Below are 23,443 nucleotides of genomic sequence, written 5' to 3' on the forward strand. Positions count from 1 at the left end.
AGATCCTACCCTCACATCACACCCATTGGCTGTGCTGCTCATGCATTGAATCTGCTCCTTAAGGACTTCATGGCACTGAAAACAATGAATACACTCTACAAGAGAGCCATGGAAACGGTTAGGTATGTGAAGGGTAATCAAGTTATAGCAGCAATCTACCTCACCAAGCAAAGTGAGAAGAATAAGAGCACCACATTGAAGCTGCCCCAGCAACACCTGTTGGGGTGGTGTCATCGTGGTCATCGTGTTTAACAGTCTTCTGGAGGGGAAGGAGTCTCTCCAAGAAATGGCCACATCACAGTCTGCTGATATGGACAGTCCCATCATGAGGATCCTCCTGGATGATGTATTTTGGAAGAGAGTGGTAAGCAGCCAGAAACTCCTGAAACCTATAGCAGTAGCCATTGCACGGATTGAGGGAGACAGTGCCATCCTATCTGATGTTCAGACTCTGCTAAAAAATAAATTCGTACTGCCCTGCCCACTTTACTGTTGCTCCAAGCAGAGGAAACCGCAGTTCTGAAATACATCAAAAAGCGTGAAGACTTCTGCCTGAAGCACATACACACCGCAGTGCACATGTTGGACCCCAAGTACGCTGGCAAGAGCATCCTGTCTGGTGCAGAGATCAACAAGGCCTATGGTGTCTACACTACCATGTCTCGCCACCTTGGCCTGGATGAGGGTAAGGTTCTTGGCAGTCTGGAAAAGTTCAAATCCAAGCAAGGGCTTTGGGGTGGAGATGCAATATGGCAGTCGTGCCAATGTATCTCATCAGCCACCTGGTGGAAGGGACTTTGTGGATCAGAGGCTCTTTCCCCGGTTGCCTTCGTCATCCTCCAAATCCCACCAACATCAGTCGCCTCAGAGCGCAACTGGTTCTTGTTTTGCAACACACACACCAAAGCACGCAAAAGGCTGACCAATACCAGGGATAAAAAATTGGTGGCCATCTGGGCAAATTTGAGGCTTTTCGAGCCTGACAATGAGCCATCCTCAACTAGGTTGGAAAGTGACTGTGAAGATGAGGCCTCAAAGTCTGATGTTCAAGAGGGGGACATTGAGGTGGTCCAGGGAGAAGACATGGAAGCCTGAGAGGAAGACAATCAAAGCTTTAGTTTCTAGACTATCATTTTACAGATGTATGTTGAAAACGTTTTTGGGAGTTGAGATAGATCATTGGGGATCATTCAATATTCCCTTTGTTTTGTTTTTCCGTGAAATCATCCCATGAGAAGAGTCAACTCATTTAATTAAAGTTCAAGTTCATAACTAAATAGTTTTTTTTATTTCTATTGGAAGGATTTAATAATTTGCAATTATGTCTACTTATGATAAGGTAAAAGGTTTATGTTTATGTTTCTGTCTCCAGAAACATGGTATTATGATAGGGTAAATATATTCAATGCAAAAAAACATTTCCACTTAAATGGTATTAATATTAATTTGCATATATTTCTGTTATTTCCCATATATTCCCGTTAATTCCCACGGAAAGTTTCCACCTCTGAATATTCCCCAAAATGTGCAACCCTTGTAAGGTGTTGGGACTGCTGTTAAGACAGCTTTATGGGGTCAAACAATTTGAAGACCACTGGGATAGCCGATAGTGGCAAAGAATTGGGTTGGAAAATGGTAACCTACAGTATTTCTTACAATCTTCTATTATGACTGGAATTGACTGGAATTGTGTTATTCCCGTTACTCTGGTACCGCTTGCCATGCGGTAGTAGAGAGAACAGTCTATGACTTGGGTGTCTGTGGTCTTTGACAATTTTTCGGCCCGGTTTTCTCAGGTACACAGCAGGCAGGAGGCGGGGCGACACGGTGTGCTAACTAACTAGCAAGCTAGCATACAGTGTCACTAACTAGCAAGTTAGTTATTTAGAACACAGTCTCGCTCCAGCCTCCCGCCTGCTGTACTAGTGGGAAACGGGGGCGACAGGTAGACTGTTCAATGAAGGAAACAATGGGATGCTCGAGGTTTTGCAGGAACAAATTGCGGGCGCAGTAGTACACTATTGGGCTGCGATCACACAGTATTGGAGATGCGCCGACGTGTAATGACGTCACGGGAGAACGGATGGAAGCAATTTCGTGGACCACTTTGCCTCATAATAATCGAGAGATGGCGTCCTGTACCCAGTGAATAAGCAAAAATTATCTTAAAGAATTGACGAAGAGATACTCTAATGGCATTTATCATTAGGCTACGAACACTGTTGAAGTAGGCTAATAATAACAATAATCTTTCACTGATAGAAAGAGCATTTATTTTGGTGCTGTTCTGCAATAGCCTATTCCACCTGGTTTCCCCAGATTTAACGGGTGGGTTCCGCGGCGTTTGTTTCAGCATCCTCCAGCCTCCGCCTCTGTGTAGGCTATCCAACGCGAGGACGGCGAAACTGGAGACAGGGAGAGAGGGCGATGGCTGCCGGTGGAGGATGCGGGGAGACTGTGGATCAGTACCGGGCGGAGGTCGAGCGGCTCACCCAGGAACTTGCGGATGCGAACAGAGAGAAGATCAGGGCGGCAGAATGCGGTCTTGTTGTGTTGGAAGAGAACCAGACTTTGAAGCAGCAGTATGCCGATTTGGAATCGGAGCAGGAGACGTTGAAGCAGGAGTTGGAACAATTACAAGAGGTAGGCTAGTATACAGTATGCTAGAGGATGCAGCCTTTCCCCAATCTATTCCAGATAAATTATATTATGTACAGCTCAATCACCAAACCTATTATTAGATCATATTAGGTTACACGAAATGGCAAGACAGGGCCCCTACAAGCATATTTACGTTTGGGTGAGCTTATTGCCAAATGTTTTGTAAATTTATTTGACACACATTATTTGTATGGAAAAGGTGTGTGTGTGTGGGTTCGTAGTCCACTTTTTGCATCTTACTTTGCATGAGCTCTGTCATTTATCTCTTGGTGAAGTACATATGTCCTGTGCAGTCATGGAGTAATGAATTATGTTAACTGCTCTCTGTGTCAGAGACTGAGGTGATTTCCCTATTCTCCCATCCTCTCAATGTGGGTGGCTCCTGTCCCTAAGTGCATTGGACACACACAAACACACAAACTGCAGGCATTGTTTAAACTAGTCCCTTTCTAATGCAAATGTCACCCTTCACAAAGCAAATATGCAATGCATCACAGTAAAGTTAGCCGTTTAGTCATTGTTTGAGTGCATGGGGTCAGTTGTCATTCAGACTGTTTTGGTGGGACTGTAAAGATCTGCTCAAGAGATGAGGTATGTACAAGAGTAAATGAAGGAATGCTTTGGTAATTGGAGCTTCAGAGCTGCTGTCTACTATGGTTTGTGTGGTGGCTCACTTGCCTATTGATCCAAGTGTCACGTTAAGCATTTTCATGAAGAATCTGTGAAGTGTCTGGATAGGTCCCTGGATCCACTTCCACAACACTGCTGGGCCAGCTCTTTTTCTAAAATTTCATTTCTAAAGTAATTGTAACTGTAAAGAATATCATAAACTCCATAGGTATTGATTTTGTCTGCCCCCACTTGCTAGGGTTTGAAAAATGTATTCGGTCAAACATGCATAAAGCAAAAGGGAAGAGCAGATGCTGACAGAGCTCAAAGTTCAAGGTCATTATGGAGGTGGAGAACCTATAGTGCTATTGGGAGCAGAGACAAGAGTCTAGAACGGTTGACGTGGGAAGGGAGATGGGCAATAATGGCAGTTTGATATGGATTAAATTCCCTTTGCAAAGCAACCCAGTTCTATATCAGATTTAAACCAGTGTCATCTTTTACATTACAGTGCATGGGTACCAACGACTTAGTCTTAGTTATCAAGATGTATTTTACTGTCCTGAATCTATAACCCGTTTAACTCTGCACTTAGCCCTGGGCTAAGAGAGCTCTTAGCATCAGCTTTTCAGAGACAGCCGATGACAGAGTTCCATTGTAACCTAATTTGAATATTCATTAAGCTTAGCACTGGGCAAAGAAAGTTTATATTTTACACATTGACAATCTAGTTTTAGAGGTTCCTAATTTTATATAATTGTGGAATTTCACACATTGGTTTAATGTATGTCATAATTATTTTTATTCCCCAAAACCAGTACTATGAAACAAAGATAAATTATATAAAGAATGATAGTAAAAAGCTTTGGAGCACCTTAAATTACATTTTGGGCAAAAAGGCAAACTCAGCTCCATCATTCATTGAATTAGATGGCTCATTCATCATACAACCCACTGATATTGCCAGCTACAAGATTAGGAAACTTAGGCATAACATGCCAGCAACAAACACCTAACCCACACATCCAAGTAAAGCTGACCAAATTATGAAAGACACGCCTTTTTGAATTCCATAAAGTGAGTGTGGAAGAGGTGAAAAAATTATTGTTGTCTAGTAACAATGACAAGCCACCTGGGTCTGACAACTTGGATCGAAAATGACGATATATGAGGACGATATTGGCACTTCTATTTGCCATCTCTTTAATCTAAGTGTTTAAGAAATGTTTGGCCTCAGGCCTGGAGGGGAGCAAAGTTCATTCCGCTACTGTCATGCCCTGACCATAGTTTGCTTTGTATGTTTATATGTTTTGTTTGGTCAGGGTGTGATCTGACTGGGCATTCTATGTTGTATGTCTAGTTGGTCTTTTTCTGTGTTTGGCCTGATATGGTTCTCAATCAGAGGCAGGTGTTAGTCATTGTCTCTGATTGGGAACCATATTTCGGTAGCCTGTTTTGTCGTTGTGGGTCTATGTTATGTTGCTTGTTAGCACAGTGTTTCATTAGCGTCACGGTTGTCACTTTGTTGTTTTGTAGTGTTCAGTTTTTCCATTAAAATGACAAACACTTACCACGCCGCATCTTGGTCCGATCCTTACTCCTATTCAGACAAAGAGGAGGAAATCTCCCGTGACAGCTACCCATGAATTAAAAAGCACCCTTTACTGGCTCAAGTAGTTGACCAACCAGCCTGTTACCAAATGTTAGTAAACTTTTGGAAAAAATGGTGTTTGACCAGATACAATGCTATTTTACAGTAAATAAATTAACACTACTTTCACAAATGACTGATGATTGGCTGAGAGAAATTGATAATAAAAATATTGTTTGAGCTGTTTTGTTACTCTTCAGTGCGGCTTTTGACATTATCGATCATAGTATGCTGCTGGAAATACGTATATGTTATGGCTATATCGTGGATCGAGACTTACCTGTCTAACAGAACACAGAGGGTGTTCTTTAATGGTTGCCTCCAACATAATCCAGGTAGAATCAGGCATTCCCTAGGGCAGCTGTCTAGGCCCCTTTACTTTTTTTCAATCTTTACTAATGACCTGCCACTGGCTCTGAGTAAATCCTGTGTGTCTATGTATACAGATGACTCAACACTTTACACGTCAGCTACTACAGCATGTGAAATCACTGCAACACTAAACAAAGAGCTCAATGCGCACATTGCAGTTTCTCTAGAGATAAATCAGATCCAGCCTGAACTGTGCGATGTAGTAGGGAGTTGTAGTTTCCAACAGGCCAATATTCTACATAGTTTAGCGCATAAAACGTGGTAATTAACTACAGTGACTGATAGTTGTTATTTATTCAGCAGTCATAAAAGTATGCCTTATTTGCTTTGAAGAACTACAAAATATGGATTTTGTCAAACAGCATATGCAGCAGTTCTATAGAGATTAGAGAATGACTTTGAATGAAATAATGGCAACACTTTACTTGGCATCCAGTGTCATAACACTTTATGACACGGGCATAACCATGTCATATGTCATAACAGCTGACATAACTTGTCATAACTTGTCATAATATGGTCCTAACACTGTCATGACCCATATATTTATCCCTGTTGTGACATATATTGCGTTCTTGTATGGCTCGTTATGGCACCTACATTAGTGTCAAACCCCAGATTTATTCAAGTTAGTTTTTCCCTGCCAAGTAGTTTCCTTTCTATTGAAAGTTTGTTTCTTAAATCCTTTGTTGTTGTTGTATTGAATTATTTCCAGTCATGTTTTTTTAATCATATTTAAAATAACTTGTAGAAAATACACTTTATGACACTGTCATGAAGCATTATGACCATCATAATCATAACAGTTTTCAGCTGTGCTAACATAACTGCAAAAGGGTTTTCTAATGATCAATTAGCCTTTTAACATGATAAACTTGGATTAGCTAACACAACGTATCATTGGAACACAGGAGTGATGGTTGCTAATAATGGGCCTCTGTAGATATTCCATAAAAAATCAGCTGTTTCCAGCTACAATAGTCATTTACAACATTGACAATGTCTACACTGTATTTATGATCAATTTGATGTTATTTTAATGGACCAAAAAATGTTTTCTAAGTGAGATTTCTAAGTGACCTTAAACTTTTGAACGGTAGTGTATATTATTTATGTAAAGATAAGATTAAATCAAGAATCGTCTGATGGGTGACAATATTAGCCTGTCACTTATTAATGATTTATTATCACTTGTGAATGATGTCCGGCATAAGAAACAATGCCTTTTTTTGCGTCTTTTTCAAATCATAGTCGCACACCTCATGTAGCCTAGCCCATAGGCCTATACGTTTTAATAAGGTTTGAATCACAACTAAATTGGCCAAATAACTTAAGCACAATAATCTGCTTTACAAGGGGTGTAGCGCCTAACTGGCATACATAAGCAGCGTGTGAATTTCACCATAAAAAAATGCATCTTTATAATAAAAGCATTACATGCATAATTGCATTTGCAGTCACTTTTGATAATGGTGTTTTCCATTAATGGAACATTTGCACCTATAGCCTACTGCCCATGTGCGCATTGCTGCGCTTATGTGAAGAAATAGACCAATAGTTTATCAACATTTTAAGCTAAATGTTCTGATCTGTTGTGTCATTGTGTAAAAAAGTTTTTGTTGATGCTAATAGATCCTAATATTTTAGGATCTATCGCATCCCACAACTGTCCCAGACTATGTTTGGAATATTTATTTCTCTCACAAAATATAATAATATGTCAACTTTTGTACTATGGGGGGTAGTAGATTGACATAGACTAGTGCTTTTACTGTTCGTTAGGCCTACTCATCTTGTTGGCCGAGGTAAAGTAAATGTGGACAGTTCTTCCAATATCTATCGGAATTGAATAAGCGCGTCCCCGATCTGTCTGTGTTCACTTGTAGCCTGTGAGAAAGACTCGATGCAGCGCACATCACTCAGGGAGAAGGGCAGAATGGCCAAAAGGCATGGATTTTCTTTAGGGCGCATCACTGCCACACAAAGGGGATGCCGCTGTGAAATTCTAGACATTATCAAGTGCTTGTCAAATTGTGAATGAGTGACTGATGTAGTGTGTAAAGCCTGCGCAAAAAAAACAGAGCAGAGCTCATGCCTTTCAAGCGACGTTTTTCAAATCATCATTAGGAGTTGCATCATGCAGCCTTACAATGTATTAAAAATGGAAACATATAGACCAACATTTGGAGAACAACTAAAGGTCAGTATCAGTGGTGATGTGTGTGGATGCCAGGAGATGCTAAATGTGTTTCATTTAATTAAAGGTCAATTGCTGTGAGACTGACAGTTATTTGCTTGACAATCACAGACTGATGGAATTTCGGTGACCGCCACAGCCCTAGTCATGACAGTGTCATGACCATATAATAACAGGTTGTGACAAGTTATGTCAACTGCTATGACATATTATGACATGGTTATGACCGTGTCATAACGTGTTATGACGCTGGGTGTCAAGTAAATTGTTACCGAAATGGTAAAGTCATCAAATCAAATAAATGTAATATACAGAACAACTGAAATATTTTATGAAGGTAATGTGAATAAATGATGGTTAATAAGTGATAAGCAGTAATGGGCAGTCACTACCATCGTGGGAATTTTATTCATTGTTTTATTCAGTGTTGTTACAGCATTCAACCCACATAATGGATAGTGCATTTCATGATTAAAAAAAATAATTGAACCGAAACCGAACCGACCTCAAAAAGCATTAAATCGCTCAGCACTATAAATTATACATGCATCATGGTTACATTCGTGTGCATTTTTGGGTTGTACAGTATGTGTTCTGCTTTACTAGTTGGACATCAAAGGATGGCATGAATAGTGTTTTGCTTTGACTAACACTCCAATTGCAGAAGTATTATTTGGGCCTCCTGTTGAATTTCTAATTCATGCTTGTTATTCAGATTGAACTAATATTGAATTTCCAAGCCTTTTTTTGGGAGTATACTGTCTGATGTTTGTACTATATGAGTGTGTTTGTGTTTATGCCACTCTTTCATCTGAGTGAAATAAAGAGACATACCAATGCCTAGCAGCTCTCCACCACAACTGACCTCAGTCTGTTATGGATCCTTTATCGAGTGATGATGTGTGGGATGACGAGGCAGAGCAACAGAGGAAGATGGAGAGAGAAAGAGAAAGAGAGAGAGAGAGAGAGAGAGAGAGAGAGAGAGGGAAGAATGATCCACAGTGATTAAATAGAGACATGGGAAGTAGTTCACCAGACACAGTGCTCCCTGACAACACTGTCTGATGTACACCAGCTCCATATCCTAAATCCTCACTGTGTAAGATAGCAATGCCCATTTTCAGTTGTATCCCTCCGCCTCCACTGCTACACTGCTTAATCTGAGTCATCCTCTGCTGTGCCTCTGCCCTGGCTAGGCTCCCACACACTATATCTCATTCTGTATCTAGACCTGTGTGGAACTCTGTTTTTCTGCCTACATGCTGACTGAAAATACCACTGGCATGTTGTCGAATTGTACTTTAATGATATTCTTGAATGGCGTTTTACTACTTTTTCAGTATAGACTTTTAGTTTGTGCACATAGTTTCACATGGGCCTCTGTCCCTGCTGGTCCCTCCCTACCGTGTAGTAGTAGCAGCAGCAAGTGTTTTTTTGTATCCCTGCCTGGCTGTCTCAGAGTCTACGGCATAGCCTAACAGAGGACACATCAACACTGGAGGTGATATAACATCCCAGGAGGATAACCTGTGCTGTTTCCCTCCTCTCTCTCATGTCTTTCTATGAATATTAAACAGAGAAATGGAGCGCGTGGAGCCCGTCGTACCAATAATAACACTCTCACCTTCCTTTTCCTCTGAGTTGTCTGTGCCTGTCCTTAACATGCAGGGAACTGCAAATGGAAATTGGAATTGTTTGCTGGATGGAGTGGCGAGCAGTTGCAATCCCACAGCCATTGTTTATCCTGATGGAATAGATCAACACTATTGGAATTGTACGTTACACATTCATTCTTCCTTCTTTATTTTACATTTTTATTTCCTTCGGAGAACAGTTGCGGTATAGTTTTGACCCTGACAAAGTTAATTTCCTGTTTGTCAGGGGCAGGTGTGGAGTCATTTTAATGAGGATGAGCCCGGATGAAAAAAGCAAAACTCACAGTGCATTAGGCTGGGTTTCTCCACTGTTGGTGTCTATAAAGCTCTGCTCCACACAGACTTAGTTCTTAACTGACTTGCCTAGTTAAATAAAGGTTACAAAAAACTGTGCTCTGGTCCATCCATTAACAAGAAGTAGATGTAAAGTCTGCTTATTGATTTAGACATGGAATAATGATTTGTGTGTGTTTTTGCATTTGTCTTTATGTGTCCATCATTGTTGATGTTTATTCTGACCCAAGCACGGTTGTGTAACAATAGCCAGTGTTGACTTAGCCTTGCGGTCCCTGCACACGTATGCACAGTGACCACAGCATTCTGGCCTGGTTGGGGGCCCTGGCCAGATTTGAGCTGTCCTGAGTTGGCAGGGCCTTAGCATGGAGGGGCCCCTATAGTGATGTGTCTGTCTCAGAGAGTAGGTCAGTCAGAGCAGAGGGCTCAGCCTCACCAGCCCCCACTGTGCTAGAGAGCTGCTGTTGCATTCCACACATTGACACATTCCTATGGACAACCAGCATGACTCAAGAGTGAACCCATACCTGGGGAATGACATCGGCTAACGTGATGTCGCTAATGACACGTCGGTAATGACGCGTTGGTTTTGACGTTATGGTAATGCCATAAAAACACTAATGAGTATGTCTTTGGGAAGACCAAACCAACACAGGGCTCATGTTGTTGAACCTTAAGTCTCAATGTCAGTAGCCTACTGTATATCTATGATTATAATTTAGATATATTTTAGTGCTCTCCACAGACATCTGCTTAATGGTTGTTGTTCTGTACTTGAAGGACAGCGCAGAAATAGGCTGTTATACTATATGTGCTTGTTACACTCAAATCAGCCAGGAAGCCTCTAGCATTACTCTTATGGGTAACTCCCCAGTAACTACACAGTATATGGGTTGTAGGTTGTGGGTTGTCAATATTTTACCCACTGGCCAGTGTTTTAGTGACAGGCCCGTCTCCAGTGCTGCGGATGGATTCCTCTCCACAGTGATGGTGCCCATATTACTCTCCAGTTCTGTCTCCTTACTGCAGTCTCTGGGTAGAGGATCGACCTATCAGAGAGAACTAGTGGAGGGAAGAAAACAACATTACAGCAGCATATTATTAAGAGCTGTACAGCCAGGGATGTGTGCTCATGTGGATATGATTACTCCATCAGCAAGTCAACCGGGCCAAAAATCATCTACAGATATACTTGACAGTACAGTAGAGCAGATCACATACACAGGCTTCAATTAAGAAATGCTTTTGAAACAGATTGTTAGGCATCGACGTGTAGTGTACAACCCACCTAGACATGGCCGCCTATTCCTAGACACTGTCACATGTAGGATGGAACCCATCGTTTTGTCTCTATGCTGTCTCACACATTCAGGTCTGACGTGTGGCTGATGTCTGAGGAGCACAGCCCTAGCAGGTCACAATACAGTATGTTTTCAAGGCTTTAATAGTTGAGAAATGTCAGAGGTTCAATGTGCCACAACTCATTCCCGTCAAGGATTTGAAGAGCACACTGTTTTGCGAACGCAGTGTCTCAGAAGTCACCTTGTTTGCCATGCATACGGTCTAATATTTCAGAGGAGTGTACGATTCAATGATAAGAGTAAAACCCAACTTAAGATACATTTCTCCATAAAAGATTGCCAAGCATGGTCTTCCTTAGATAAGGAGTTACTGTAAATCTAAGGCTTCAATGGTAAGAACTGATATCTGAGGCAAAAATATGACTCCTTTTACTATTGTAGGGAGGAGAGATTTTTCTAGAATAGTTCAGTTGTGAAGCTGAGGAGCAGAATGCCATGTTAAACATGGATGATTCATGGTTGCGCTTGGTGGTGGGCATAGTAACCATCTGTACATACTGTAGTTATGTTCTTAGACAGCCAGGCTCTCTGGGCCTGTAGTTTGAGTGTGTTGGAACAGCATGGTCCTTGACTGTGCCTTTCACAAAATGAATTATAGAGCCCATAGGAAGACCAGCTCAAAGTCACATTAGTTAGCAGGCTGGAGCTAGAACTTCAGAGAACAAGATATTTCTTCATAATTTACTGTGGACTTTTATAACCCCTTGTCTCCACTCAACTGTACAGTCTTCAAAATCTGGTTGATCAACGTTGGATAATCCAGATTGTTCGCTAAGTGAAGATCTGACTGAATGTGCTCTCAGTTTGAGAGTTCAAATGCAGGTTGTGGCAGGTGGATAGAGAATTGAAAAGTTAGTGAATGGGTGAAAAGAAAAAGAGTCCTGCATAATGGAGAAGTATACTTAACCCTACTTTGCTGTGCTGAATCTGCCTACTGCAGTTGAATAAGTGATTAAAAAGGAGTGGGGTAGAGGACAGCTTCCCCACTGTCCCAACAGAGGACATGTGGCAGTAAATGTGAGGATGTGGCAGCCTTTTCTGTGAGGAGAGAAAGGAGAGATGCATTACAGGCTTTATTACCCTGCTCTCCTCCTCCTTCCTGACATCAGCATGGGGGGAATTGATACATGAGGAGACCCCCTCCCCCCTGCTAAGTCTCTCACCTCTCCCCTGCAACTCCTTCATTCCTTAGGTCAGTTGCCCCCCTGGAGAGAGGAAGGGGGAGAAATATGCATTTATTTTATACCTGAGATGCATTGTGTTGGGCTGCTTAATTAATGATGTGCAGTATGTGGCAGTGTTAATTTCAAACACCTATTTTTCAGTGGCAATTGACTAGACGATAACTGACTAAAATAGACCCAGAAAAAACTATAAGTAAACAAAAAATATTTTTCATTTCGGTTGACGAAAACGATACGTGACAACATTTTCTCTGTAACTAAGATCTGACTAGTCAAAGGTTTTTGGACATGTTGAGAGCTATTCAGTCATATTAGTTTGGTCCAATCAAAAGCATGCATGATATTAGCAGAATTGTAAGGCTTTCTCATTGCAGTGTTGCAATGCTGTTATTGATGTAAAATAAATGCCCAGGTCATTCACGAGTCACCTCTCTGCCCGTCAACCGTTTTCCATCAGGCAGCAACAAATAATGTATGTAAATAAGGCACACGCCATGGCTACTCTCCCAGTGGTAAAATCTCCCAGGAGAAAAAGGGCCGACGTTTGAAGCCACTATACTTATGTCGATTAAAACAAGAATGAATGTAACGTTTCCACTGGAGAAGTCAGCGTTTGCACCCACAAGTTGACGGGACAAAATGCTACCAATATATACACACACACACACACACACACACACACACACACACACACACACACACACACACACAAACACAAACACAAACACAAACAAACAATCAGGTAATAACAGATTGATAATGCTTGCTAGTTAGTTTGCTGCAGCCTATCAGATCTGTACTTATGACAGAACTTTGATTACAATATAGCTAGCTACACAATGTCAAGGGGTGTGATTTTTAATCTGCTGCAGAGCAATGTGTTCTTCTGCCAAGTTGGCTGTTGGGAAGAGAATCATGCGATAGGATGTTGTGCAGAAAAATCTGTTTGTAGGACAACACATAGAAGTCAAGACATTTATGTGTACTATATGTTAATGTATTATATGTTAATGAGGAAATACAAATGTGATGTGACTAAAATGTAATGGTACTTAGTTAACAAAAATGGCCCAATGTTTTTGTCATTTTTACAATAACTATACTAAATCATTATTCAAATCACAAAAATGTGACTAATACTGGTATGGGGAGAAACATGCGCTTGTAGTTCACAAAACTCAATCAGCGATTTAATGCGATTTCTTCAAAATGGATGGCAACAGCTATTGACTGAAAGCCACCAATGCATGACGTGGTGAAACAAGATCATGTAGTAATTGTGTTTCAGCCTCCCTTTGTCTGGTGCCTGTCTGACACAGGGATCATCTGAGCCAGACTTCAGTATGGAAGTCACATGCTGTAGTTTTTTTTTTATTTTTTTTTATTTCACCTTTATTTAACCAGGTAGGCTAGTTGAGAACAAGTTCTCATTTGCAACTGCGACCTGGCCAAGATAAGGCATAGCAGTGTGAACAGACAACACAGAGTTACACATGGAGTAAACAATTAACAAGTCAATAACACAGTAGAAAAAAGGGGAGTCTATATATACATTGTGTGCAAAAGGCATGAGAAGGTAGGCAAATAATTACAATTATGCAGATTAACACTGGAGTGATAAATGATCAGATGGTTATGTAAAGGTAGAGATATAGGTGTGCAAAAGAGCAGAAAAATAAATAAATAAAAACAGTATGGGGATGAGGTAGGTGAAAATGGGTGGGCTATTTACCAATAGACTATGTACAGCTGCAGCGATCGGTTAGCTGCTCAGATAGCAGATGTTTGAAGTTGGTGAGGGAGATAAAAGTCTCCAACTTCAGCGATTTTTGCAATTCGTTCCAATCACAGGCAGCAGAGAACTGGAACGAAAGGCGGCCAAATGAGGTGTTGGCTTTAGGGATGATCAGTGAGATACACCTGCTTGAGCGCGTGCTACGGATGGGTGTTACCATCGTAACCAGTGAACTGAGATAAGGCGGAGCTTTACCTAGCATGGACTTGTAGATGAGCTGGAGCCAGTGGGTCTGGCGACGAATATGTAGCGAGGGCCAGCCGATTAGAGCATACAAGTCGCAGTGGTGGGTGGTATAAGGTGCTTTAGTGACAAAACGGATGGCACTGTGATAAACTGCATCCAGTTTGCTGAGTAGAGTGTTGGAAGCAATTTTGTAGATGACATCGCCGAAGTCGAGGATCGGTAGGATAGTCAGTTTTACTAGGGTAAGTTTGGCGGCGTGAGTGAAGGAGGCTTTGTTGCGGAATAGAAAGCCGACTCTTGATTTGATTTTCGATTGGAGATGTTTGATATGGGTCTGGAAGGAGAGTTTAGAGTCTAGCCAGACACCTAGGTACTTATAGATGTCCACATATTCAAGGTCGGAACCATCCAGGGTGGTGATGCTGGTCAGGCGTGCGGGTGCAGGCAGCGAACGGTTGAAAAGCATGCATTTGGTTTTACTAGCGTTTAAGAGCAGTTGGAGGCCACGGAAGGAGTGCTGTATGGCATTGAAGCTCGTTTGGAGGTTAGATAGCACAGTGTCCAAGGACGGGCCGGAAGTATATAGAATGGTGTCGTCTGCGTAGAGGTGGATCAGGGAATCGCCCGCAGCATGAGAAACATCATTGATATATACAGAGAAAAGAGTCGGCCCGAGAATTGAACCCTGTGGCACCCCCATAGAGACTGCCAGAGGACCGGACAGCATGCCCTCCGATTTGACACACTGAACTCTGTCTGCAAAGTAATTGGTGAACCAGGCAAGGCAGTCATCCGAAAAACCGAGGCTACTGAGTCTGCCAATAAGAATACGGTGATTGACAGAGTCGAAAGCCTTGGCAAGGTCTATGAAGACGGCTGCACAGTACTGTCTTTTATCGATGGCGGTTATGATATCGTTTAGTACCTTGAGCGTGGCTGAGGTACACCCGTGACCAGGTTGATCCAGGGCTTGGAGGTCTCATTGCCTTGTAGTTATTTTTTTTTATTGCAGAAAGACCAGTATACATACATACAAGAAGTATTCAAACAAACAATGACAACATATGCTTGGGGGTACAACAAATTACAGACTGTACAAAGACCTTAAAAGAAACACATATTGTTCTTATTAGAAGAATGTTGAATGGTCTTAATGTATTGCTCAAATTCCTTATAGAAAACACGGAAGAGTTTTTTTATTAGTGAATTTACATTTATGAATATTACATTTTGTTGTTAGCACAATTATTCTTATTATGGTTAAGGAAACCGAGCAGCACATTCTCCCATAAACATAAAAAAAAGTCATCAAGAATATGAACAATTACAAAACTATGAATATCTTTCCATCATTCTTTTTTACAAAATAAATGCAAAACTGTTTCTGGATGCTCAACACAAAAAGTACAATTAATGTTAATGTCTTTTTGGAGTTTCTTCTGGTAATGATTCGCAAGGTAATACTTATGGATCATTCTGAAAAAGATCTCTTTGACTTTGTTAAAAAGCAGGTATTTGTGTGGTAATAACCAGACTTTTTCCCAACAGATATTATTGACAAATATAATCCAGTAAATTGTGACATAAGTAATGGAAACAATATCCCTTTGAAATAAAGCACGTATATATCTGTTGTTCTGAGGGAGCAAGGAGAACCACATTTTTCCTATTGGTGAGTCAACTGTATTAAGCCAGGGTTGATTAAGAAGGTGAGGTCTGGTTACACCTCTGAGCAACATGAGAGTTCCAGGTGGAATAGCATCAAAGACTATGGCAAACTCTCTAGGTGTAACAGGGATATTGTAGAGATAAAAATTCCTCATAATTGAGTAACAATCCTTCTGCATTAAAAAGTTGACTCACCGGCAGGATATGATTATTGAAACAGTTCTTTAAAAATTAAAACTTGTTTCTATACAAAATATCCTTATTATTCCAAATGAAATACCTATGCGGGGGAAAACAATGTTTATATATTAATGACACGCTAAGAATACCTGTCTATGAGAAGCAGATCATTTTTGTAGGAATTTTATCAATGTTATAGTTACAAAGTAACATAAAATTGAAGCCACCAAAATGGGGGAAGATCTAATGAGGGATGAAATTCCAAATTGATGTTGGATTCTTTAAGAAATGTTTAGCCCAATTTATCTTAAAGGTATTATTCAAAGTAGGAAAATCAAAAACATTAGTCCACCATATTCATGTGTTCATAATGACAGATTTCCTAATATAATGTGTTTTTTCCAGATGAAGTTGAAAAGCAGCTGGTCAACCGCTTTACATATTTTGTTGTCAAGATGTAGGGACTGGGCTGCATAAGTAAGTCTGGAGATATCTTCAGCTTTAGAAAGCAATACTCAACCTTTCAAGGATAAAACCCTCTGCAACCAATGGTTCAACTTAGTTTTTTTTTCATTACAGTAATAGCTAGGAAATTTAATGAGCATCTTTCCTGTTAATCCTTAGATATGGAAATCCCAATGTATGTTACTTTTTCATTGACTAGAATTTTGCATATAGAGGGTATCACACAGTTTTTAATAGCAAACAATTCACACTTATTAAGGTTTAGGCAAAGACCAGATGCTTTGGAAAAAATATTTATCACATCGACTGCCCTAGGAATCTAGTCAGCATCTTTCAAATAGAGGGTGGTGTCATCTGCAAGCTGACTTATGATAATATCTCTGTCAGCAATAGAGATCAATTTTATATCGCTGGATTTAACAGAACTTGTAAGAAGTTGGGTGTCAAGCAGGAAGAGGTAAGGTGAAATTGGGCAACCTTGTCTAATTCCTCTTTTCAAATCAAATCTTGAATTGCCATGCTTTAATTTAATGGAACTGTTCCCATTCATATAAAGAGTTTTAGTAGTACTACAAAAGAATTCCGCAAAACCAAATTTCTCAAGGGAGAGAAATAGAAACTCATGTTACACTGTATCAAAGGCTTTATAAATGTCTAAGAAGACAATAAATCTATAAAATCTTCGAAGATTAGATCAGAATAGTCAATAAGGTCTAACACCAGTCGGATATTATTAGATATACACTACCGTTCAAAAGTTTGGGGTCACTTAGAAATGTCCTTGTTTTTGAAAGAAAATCAAATTTTTTGTCCATTCATTAAAATAACATCAAATTGATCAGAAATACAGTGTAGACATTGTTGTAAATGACTATTGTAGCTGGAAACCGCTGATTTTTAATTGAATATCTACATAGGCATACAAAGGCCTATTATTAGCAACCATCACTCCTGTGTTCCAATGGCACGTTGTGTTAGCTAATCCAAGTTTATCATTTTAAAAGGCTAATTGATCATTAGAAACCATTTTGCAATTATGTTAGCACAGCTGAAAACTGTTGTTCTGATTAAAGAAGCAATAAAACTGACCTTCTTTAGTCTAGTTGAGTATCTGAAGCATCAGCATTTGTGAGTTCGATTACAGGCTCAAAATGGCCAGAAACAAAAAAACTTTCTTCTGAAACTCGTCGGTCTATTCTTGTTCTGAGAAATGAAGGCTATTCCATGCGAGACAACATGTCATTGGAACACAGGAGTGATGGTTGCTGATAATAGACCTCTGAACGCCTTTGTAGATATTAAATTCTTATTTTAAATCTGCCGTTTCCAGCTCACCCAATGTGATATGGATCTGCTATTTTCTTTACTTTTGAACCGGAACCCCCAACAGAAGCTAGCCAGCTAACTAGCTACTAGCTAGTGGTCATCAGCTTTAGCCCGGACAACTCTCGCCAGTCTGCGCAGCAAGACTCAAACCAGAGCAAATCGGACTTATTTTTCTCCATATCTCCGGATTCCTACCGCAAGCTCTGAACCTTTTCACCTGGATCATCGCAACTAGCAAGCTGCTATCCGAGTGGCCACTCCTGGCTAACGTCTCTGTCCCAAAGCAAGAACCAATTAGCCTTGAGCTAGCCTTTGCTAGGCCCATCTCCCGGCTAGCCGAAGAGGTCCATCAGCCACTCCTTGGGCAACAATACCTATTTTGCCAATTGGCCTGGACCCCTTTTACTGCCGACACGGAGTCCCGCCGACCCATCACGACTGGACTACCAACGTAATTCGGCCGAGGGTTTTTTTCAACTGGCTCCTCCGCCGCGACGTCCCCTGAATGCCCATCTGCTAGCCCATCTGCTCCTCCCTAAGTTTGTTTTATTCACAGCTTTAGCACACTCTACCAACCCGGATATCCTAGCAGTGTCTGAATCCTAGCTTAGGAAGACCACCAAAAACCCTGAACTTTACATCCCTAACTATAACATTTTCCGACAAGATAGAACTGCCAAAGGGGATGGAGTTGCAATCTACTGCAGAGATAGCCTGCAGAGTTCTGTCTTACTATCCAGGTCTGTACCCAAACAATTTGAACTTCTACTTCTAAAAATCCACCTTTCCAGAAACAAGTCTCTCACCGATTTCGCTTGCTATAGACCACCTTCTGACCCTAGCTGTGCCCTGGACACCATATGTGAATTAATTGCCCCCCATCTATCTTCAGAGCTCGTGCTGTTAGGTGACCTAAACTGGGACATGCTTAACACCCCGGCCATCCTACAATCTAAGCTTGATGCCCTCAATCACACACAAATTATCAATGAACCTACCAGGTACAACCCCAAATCCGTAAACACTGGCACCCTAATAGATAGCATCCTAACCAACATGCCCTCCAAATACACCTCTGCTGTCTTCAACCAGGATCTCAGTCCGATCAAACGACCGGTCAAACGACCAGCCCATCTCTGTCAAACGCTCCCTAAAACACTTCAGTGAGCAGGCCTTTCTAATCGACCTGGCCCGGGTATCCTGGAAGGATATTGACCTCATTCCATCAGTACAGGATGCCTGGTTATTCTTTGAAAGTGGTTTCCTCACCATCTTAAATAAGCATGCCCCATTCAAAAAAGGTAGAACCAGGAACATATATAGCCCTTGGTTCACTCCAGACCTGACTGCCCTTGACCAGCACAAAAACATCCTGTGGCATACTGCATTAGCATCAAATAACACCCGCGATATGCAACTTTTCAGGGAAGTTAGGAACCAATATACACAGGCAGTTAGGAAAGCAAAAGCAAAAGCTAGCTTTTTCAAACAGAAATTTGCATCTTGTAGCACAAACTCCAAAAAGTTCTGGGACACTGTGAAGTCCATGGAGAATAAGAGCACCTCCTCCCAGCTGCCCACTGCACTGAGGCTAGGAAACACTGTCACCACCGATAAATCCGCAATAATTGAGAACTTCAATAAGCATTTTTCTACGGCTGGCCACGCTTTCCACCTGGCTACCCCTACCCCGGTCAACAGCCCTGCACCCCCCACAGCAACTTGCCCAAGCCTCCCCATTTCTCCTTCACACAAATCCAGATAGCTGATGTTCTGAAAGAGCTGCAAAATCTGGACCCCTACAAATCAGCCGGACTAGACAATCTGGACTCTCTCTTTCTAAAATTATCCGCCAAAATTGTTGCAACCCCTATTACTAGCCTGTTCAACCTCCCTTTCGTATCATCTGAGATGCCCAAAGATTGAAGAGGGGTAGCTTTCCAAAGGGCTGACACTCTAGACCCAAACTGCTACAGACCTATATCTAGCCTACCCTGCCTTTCTAAGGTCTTCGAAAGCCAAGTTAACAAACAGATCACCGACCATTTCGAATCCCACCGTACCTTCTCCACTATGCAATCTGGTTTCCGAGCTGGCCATGGGTGCACCTCAGCCATGCTCAAGGTCCTAAACGATGACATAACATAAGAGATGATACTGTGCAGGTGTATTCATCGACCTGGCCAAGGATTTCGACTCTGTCAATCACCACATTCTCATCAGCAGACTCAACAGCCTTGGTTTCTCAAATGACTGCCTCGCCTCGTTCACCAACTACTTCTCAGACAGAGTTCAGTGTGTCAAATCAGAGGGCCTATTGAGACCTCTGGCAGTCTCTATGGGGGTGCCACAGGGTTAAATCCTCGGGCCGACTCTTTTCTCTGTATACATCAATGATGTCGCTCTTGCTGCTGGTGGATTCTCTGATCTAGCTCTATGCAGACAACACCATTCTGTATACTTCTGGCCCTTCTTTGGACACTGTGTTAACCTCTCTGGGATATGTGGGACGGTAGCGTCCCACCTGGCCAAAAGCCAGGGAAAATGCAGAGCGGCAAATTCAAATTACTATAAAAATCAAACTTTCATGAAATCACACATGCAAGATAGCAAATTAAAGCTACACGTGTTGTGAATCCAGCCAACATGTCAGATTTCAAAAAGGCTTTTCGACGAAAGCAAACAATGCTATTATCTGAGGATAGCACCTCTGTAAACAAAGAGAGAGAAGCATATTTCAACCCTGCAGGCGTGACACAAAACGCAGAAATAAAAATATAATTCATGCCTTACCTTTGACGAGCTTCTGTTGTTGGCACTCCAATATGTCCCATAAACATCACAAATGGTCCTTTTGTTCGATTAATTCCGTCGATATATATCCAAAATGTTCATTTATTTGGCGCGTTCGATCCAGAAAAACGCTGGTTCCAACCGCACAATGTGACTTCAAAATATCTCAAAAGTTACCTGTAAACTTTGCCAAAACATTTCAAACTACTTATGTAATACAACTTTAGGTATTTTTTTACGTAAATAATCAATCAAATTCAAGACGGGATGATCTGTGTTCAATACAGGAGGAAAACAAACTGTATCTAGCTTTCTGCGCCTCTATCTAACAGTACACTTCAAGTGACCCTCGTTCAAGATGGCCGTACGTCTTCATTACACAGAGGGAAAACCTCAACCAATTTCTAAAAACTGTTGACATCCAATGGAAGCGATAGGAACTGCAAGAAGGTCCCTTAGAAATCTGGATTCCCAATGAAAACGTATTGAAAAGAGAGTGACCTCAAAAAAAAATCTGAATGGTTTGTCCTCTGGGTTTTGCCTGCTAAATAAGTTATGTTATACTCACAGACATGATTCAAAACAGTTTTAGAAACTTTAGAGTGTTTTCTATCCAAATCTACTAATAATATGCATATCTTATCTTCTGTGGATGAGTAGCAGGCAGTTGAATTTGGGCATGCATTTCATCCGGATGTGAAAATACTGCCCCATGTCACCAAGAAGTTAACCAACCCCCAGACGAGCTTCAATGCCATACAACTCTCCTTCCATGGCCTCCAACTGCTCTTAAATGCAAGTAAAACTAAATGCATGCTCTTCAGCCAAACGCTGCCCAAACCGGCCCGCCGTCCAGCATCACTACTCTGGATGGTTCTGACTTAGAATATGTAGACAACTACCTAGTTGTCTGGTTAGACTGTAAACTCTCCTTCCAGACTCACATTAAGCATCTCCACAATTAAATCTAGAATCGTCTTCCTATTTCACAGCAATGTATCCTTCACTCATGCTGCCAAACATACTCTCGTAAAACTGACTATCCTACCGATCCTCGACTTTGGCGATGTCATTTACAAAATAGCCTCCAACACTCTACTCAGCGAATTGGATGCAGTCTATCACAGTGCCATCCGTTTTGTCACCAAAGCCCCAATACTACCCACCACTGCGACCTGTATGCTCTCGTTGGCTGGCCCTCACTTCATATTCGTCGCCAAACCCACTGGCTCCAGGCAATCTATAAGTCTTTGATAGGTAAAGCCCCGCCTTATCTCAGCTCACTGGTCACCATAGCAGCACCCACACATAGCACACACTCCAGCAGGTATATTTCACTGGTCACCCCAAAAGACAATTCCTCCTTCGGCCGCCTTTCCTTCCAGTTCTCTGCTGCCAATTACTGGAACGAACTGCAAAAAATCACTGAAGCTGGAGACTCATATCTACCTCACTAACTTTAAGCACCAGCTGTCAGAGCAGCTCACAGATCACTCCACCTGTACATAGCCCATCTGTAAATAGGCCATCCAACTACCTCATCCCCATAATGTTATTGATTTTATTTATTTTGCTCCTTTGCACCCCAATATCTCTACTTGCACACTCATCTTCTGCACATCTATCACTCCAGTGTTTCTCCAGTGTAATTATTTTGCCACTATGGCCTATTTATTGCCTTACCTCCCTTATCCTCCCTCATTTGCACACACTGTACATATACTTTTTCTATTGTATTATTGTCTGTATGTTTGTTTATTCCATGTGTAACTGTGTTGTTGTTTGTGTCGCACTGCTTTGCTTTATCTTGGCCAGGTCGCAGTTGTAAATGAGAACTTGTTGTCAACTAGTCTACATGGTTAAAGAAAGGTGAAAAAAGTAGGGAACTTAGGGAACTTGTTTAGAACTTAGGGAACTTGGTTAGCCAATGTAGAATACGCTTTTCCAAAGATTCAAGTAACTGATCATTTTTAAGTTTGGAATTGTACCTATAAATGTTGGTAATAATAATAATGTTATTGTTACAGTTGATAACAAGACAAAGAAAGTGACCAAAGGGGTCACAGTCAGAGTGCAAAATACATCAATTGAAATGATTCTTTAGAGTGATGAAAACCATGAGAGAGCCATACATCATTTCCCCACTGAGATCTCCAGAAGTTGACATCGGTAGAAACTGAAAAAACTGAAAAAATCTGTTTTAAGGTGTTTGGAAATAAAAAAAAATAAGGCTTTGCGCTTTACATTATTTCTTAACCCCCTAGCATAGAGTGAAACTATAGACAACGACAAAGTGAAATATAGAACAGAAAGTGCTATGAGCTAATTCACAAATCGAGTAAGAATGAAAAGAAAGCATATACTGTAGATATAAATTATTGAGTGAGAACAGTTTAGCGTAACAAAGATAACTGTCAGAACAAGAAACAACAAAGAGCTTGCTCACTGCCTATACTGCAGGTAAAAATATCATAAGTTAGAGAACAAGTAAAATAGTAAATATCCATTACTCCAGTAGTTTTGTGCAGTCAGAACGAAAGTTAAATTACTTAGAGCCGGGAGTGGGATCTGCTCACATCAGAGGTAGCTATTTACTGTAGGTAGCCTTATGTTGGCCACCAGGCACAGTCTATGACAGTCGCACATTTGCCGCACAGTCTCCCCATCTGCCTCGGGAACTCTATACAGTCTCAGATTCCACCGTCTTGAGTAGCTTTCGAGTTCCGCGATTGTTCTTTGGCACAAGTTCATCTTTCCCTCCTCCTTTTCGACACGCTTTTCAATGTGAGTGACCTTAACATCCTTGATTTCCATGTATGCGAAGTCAACTGTTTTTTTTAAGCTCTCGATTTTCATTGCGTTGTTGCCTGCCATTTACCCTATGGCATCGGACCTTGTATTGATGAGCCTGGAAAGAGTGGCGATAACATCATTATTGGCAGCAGCATCGGGGCCCAGATCAAACATGCCTTTCTTGGAAGCTGGAGGTTTGCTTGGGGTATAGGCAAAGAAGGAAAATCCTCGTCTGACACGGTAAGTGTCATAG

The 23,443-nt window shown here is 41.2% G+C and overlaps 1 protein-coding gene across 3 annotated transcripts in view; it reads left to right on the plus strand.

Moving 5' to 3' along the window:
* Positions 1-2,068: 2,068 nt before the first annotated feature.
* LOC139407249 (bicaudal D homolog 1a) overlaps positions 2,069-23,443 on the plus strand; it is a 94,281-nt gene continuing 72,906 nt past the window's right edge. The window contains exon 1 of one of the 3 annotated variants that reach the window (XM_071150862.1): positions 2,069-2,643. In XM_071150862.1, the coding sequence (XP_071006963.1) occupies positions 2,428-2,643 (216 nt within the window). In that variant the 5' untranslated portion in view covers positions 2,069-2,427. The remainder of the gene's footprint in view (positions 2,644-23,443) is intronic. The other 2 variants (XM_071150880.1, XM_071150871.1) reach the window with 2 other exon arrangements.

The sequence above is a fragment of the Oncorhynchus clarkii genome, chromosome 1, assembly GCF_045791955.1.
Source record: "Oncorhynchus clarkii lewisi isolate Uvic-CL-2024 chromosome 1, UVic_Ocla_1.0, whole genome shotgun sequence".
In the NCBI taxonomy this organism is placed as follows: Eukaryota; Metazoa; Chordata; class Actinopteri; order Salmoniformes; family Salmonidae; genus Oncorhynchus; species Oncorhynchus clarkii.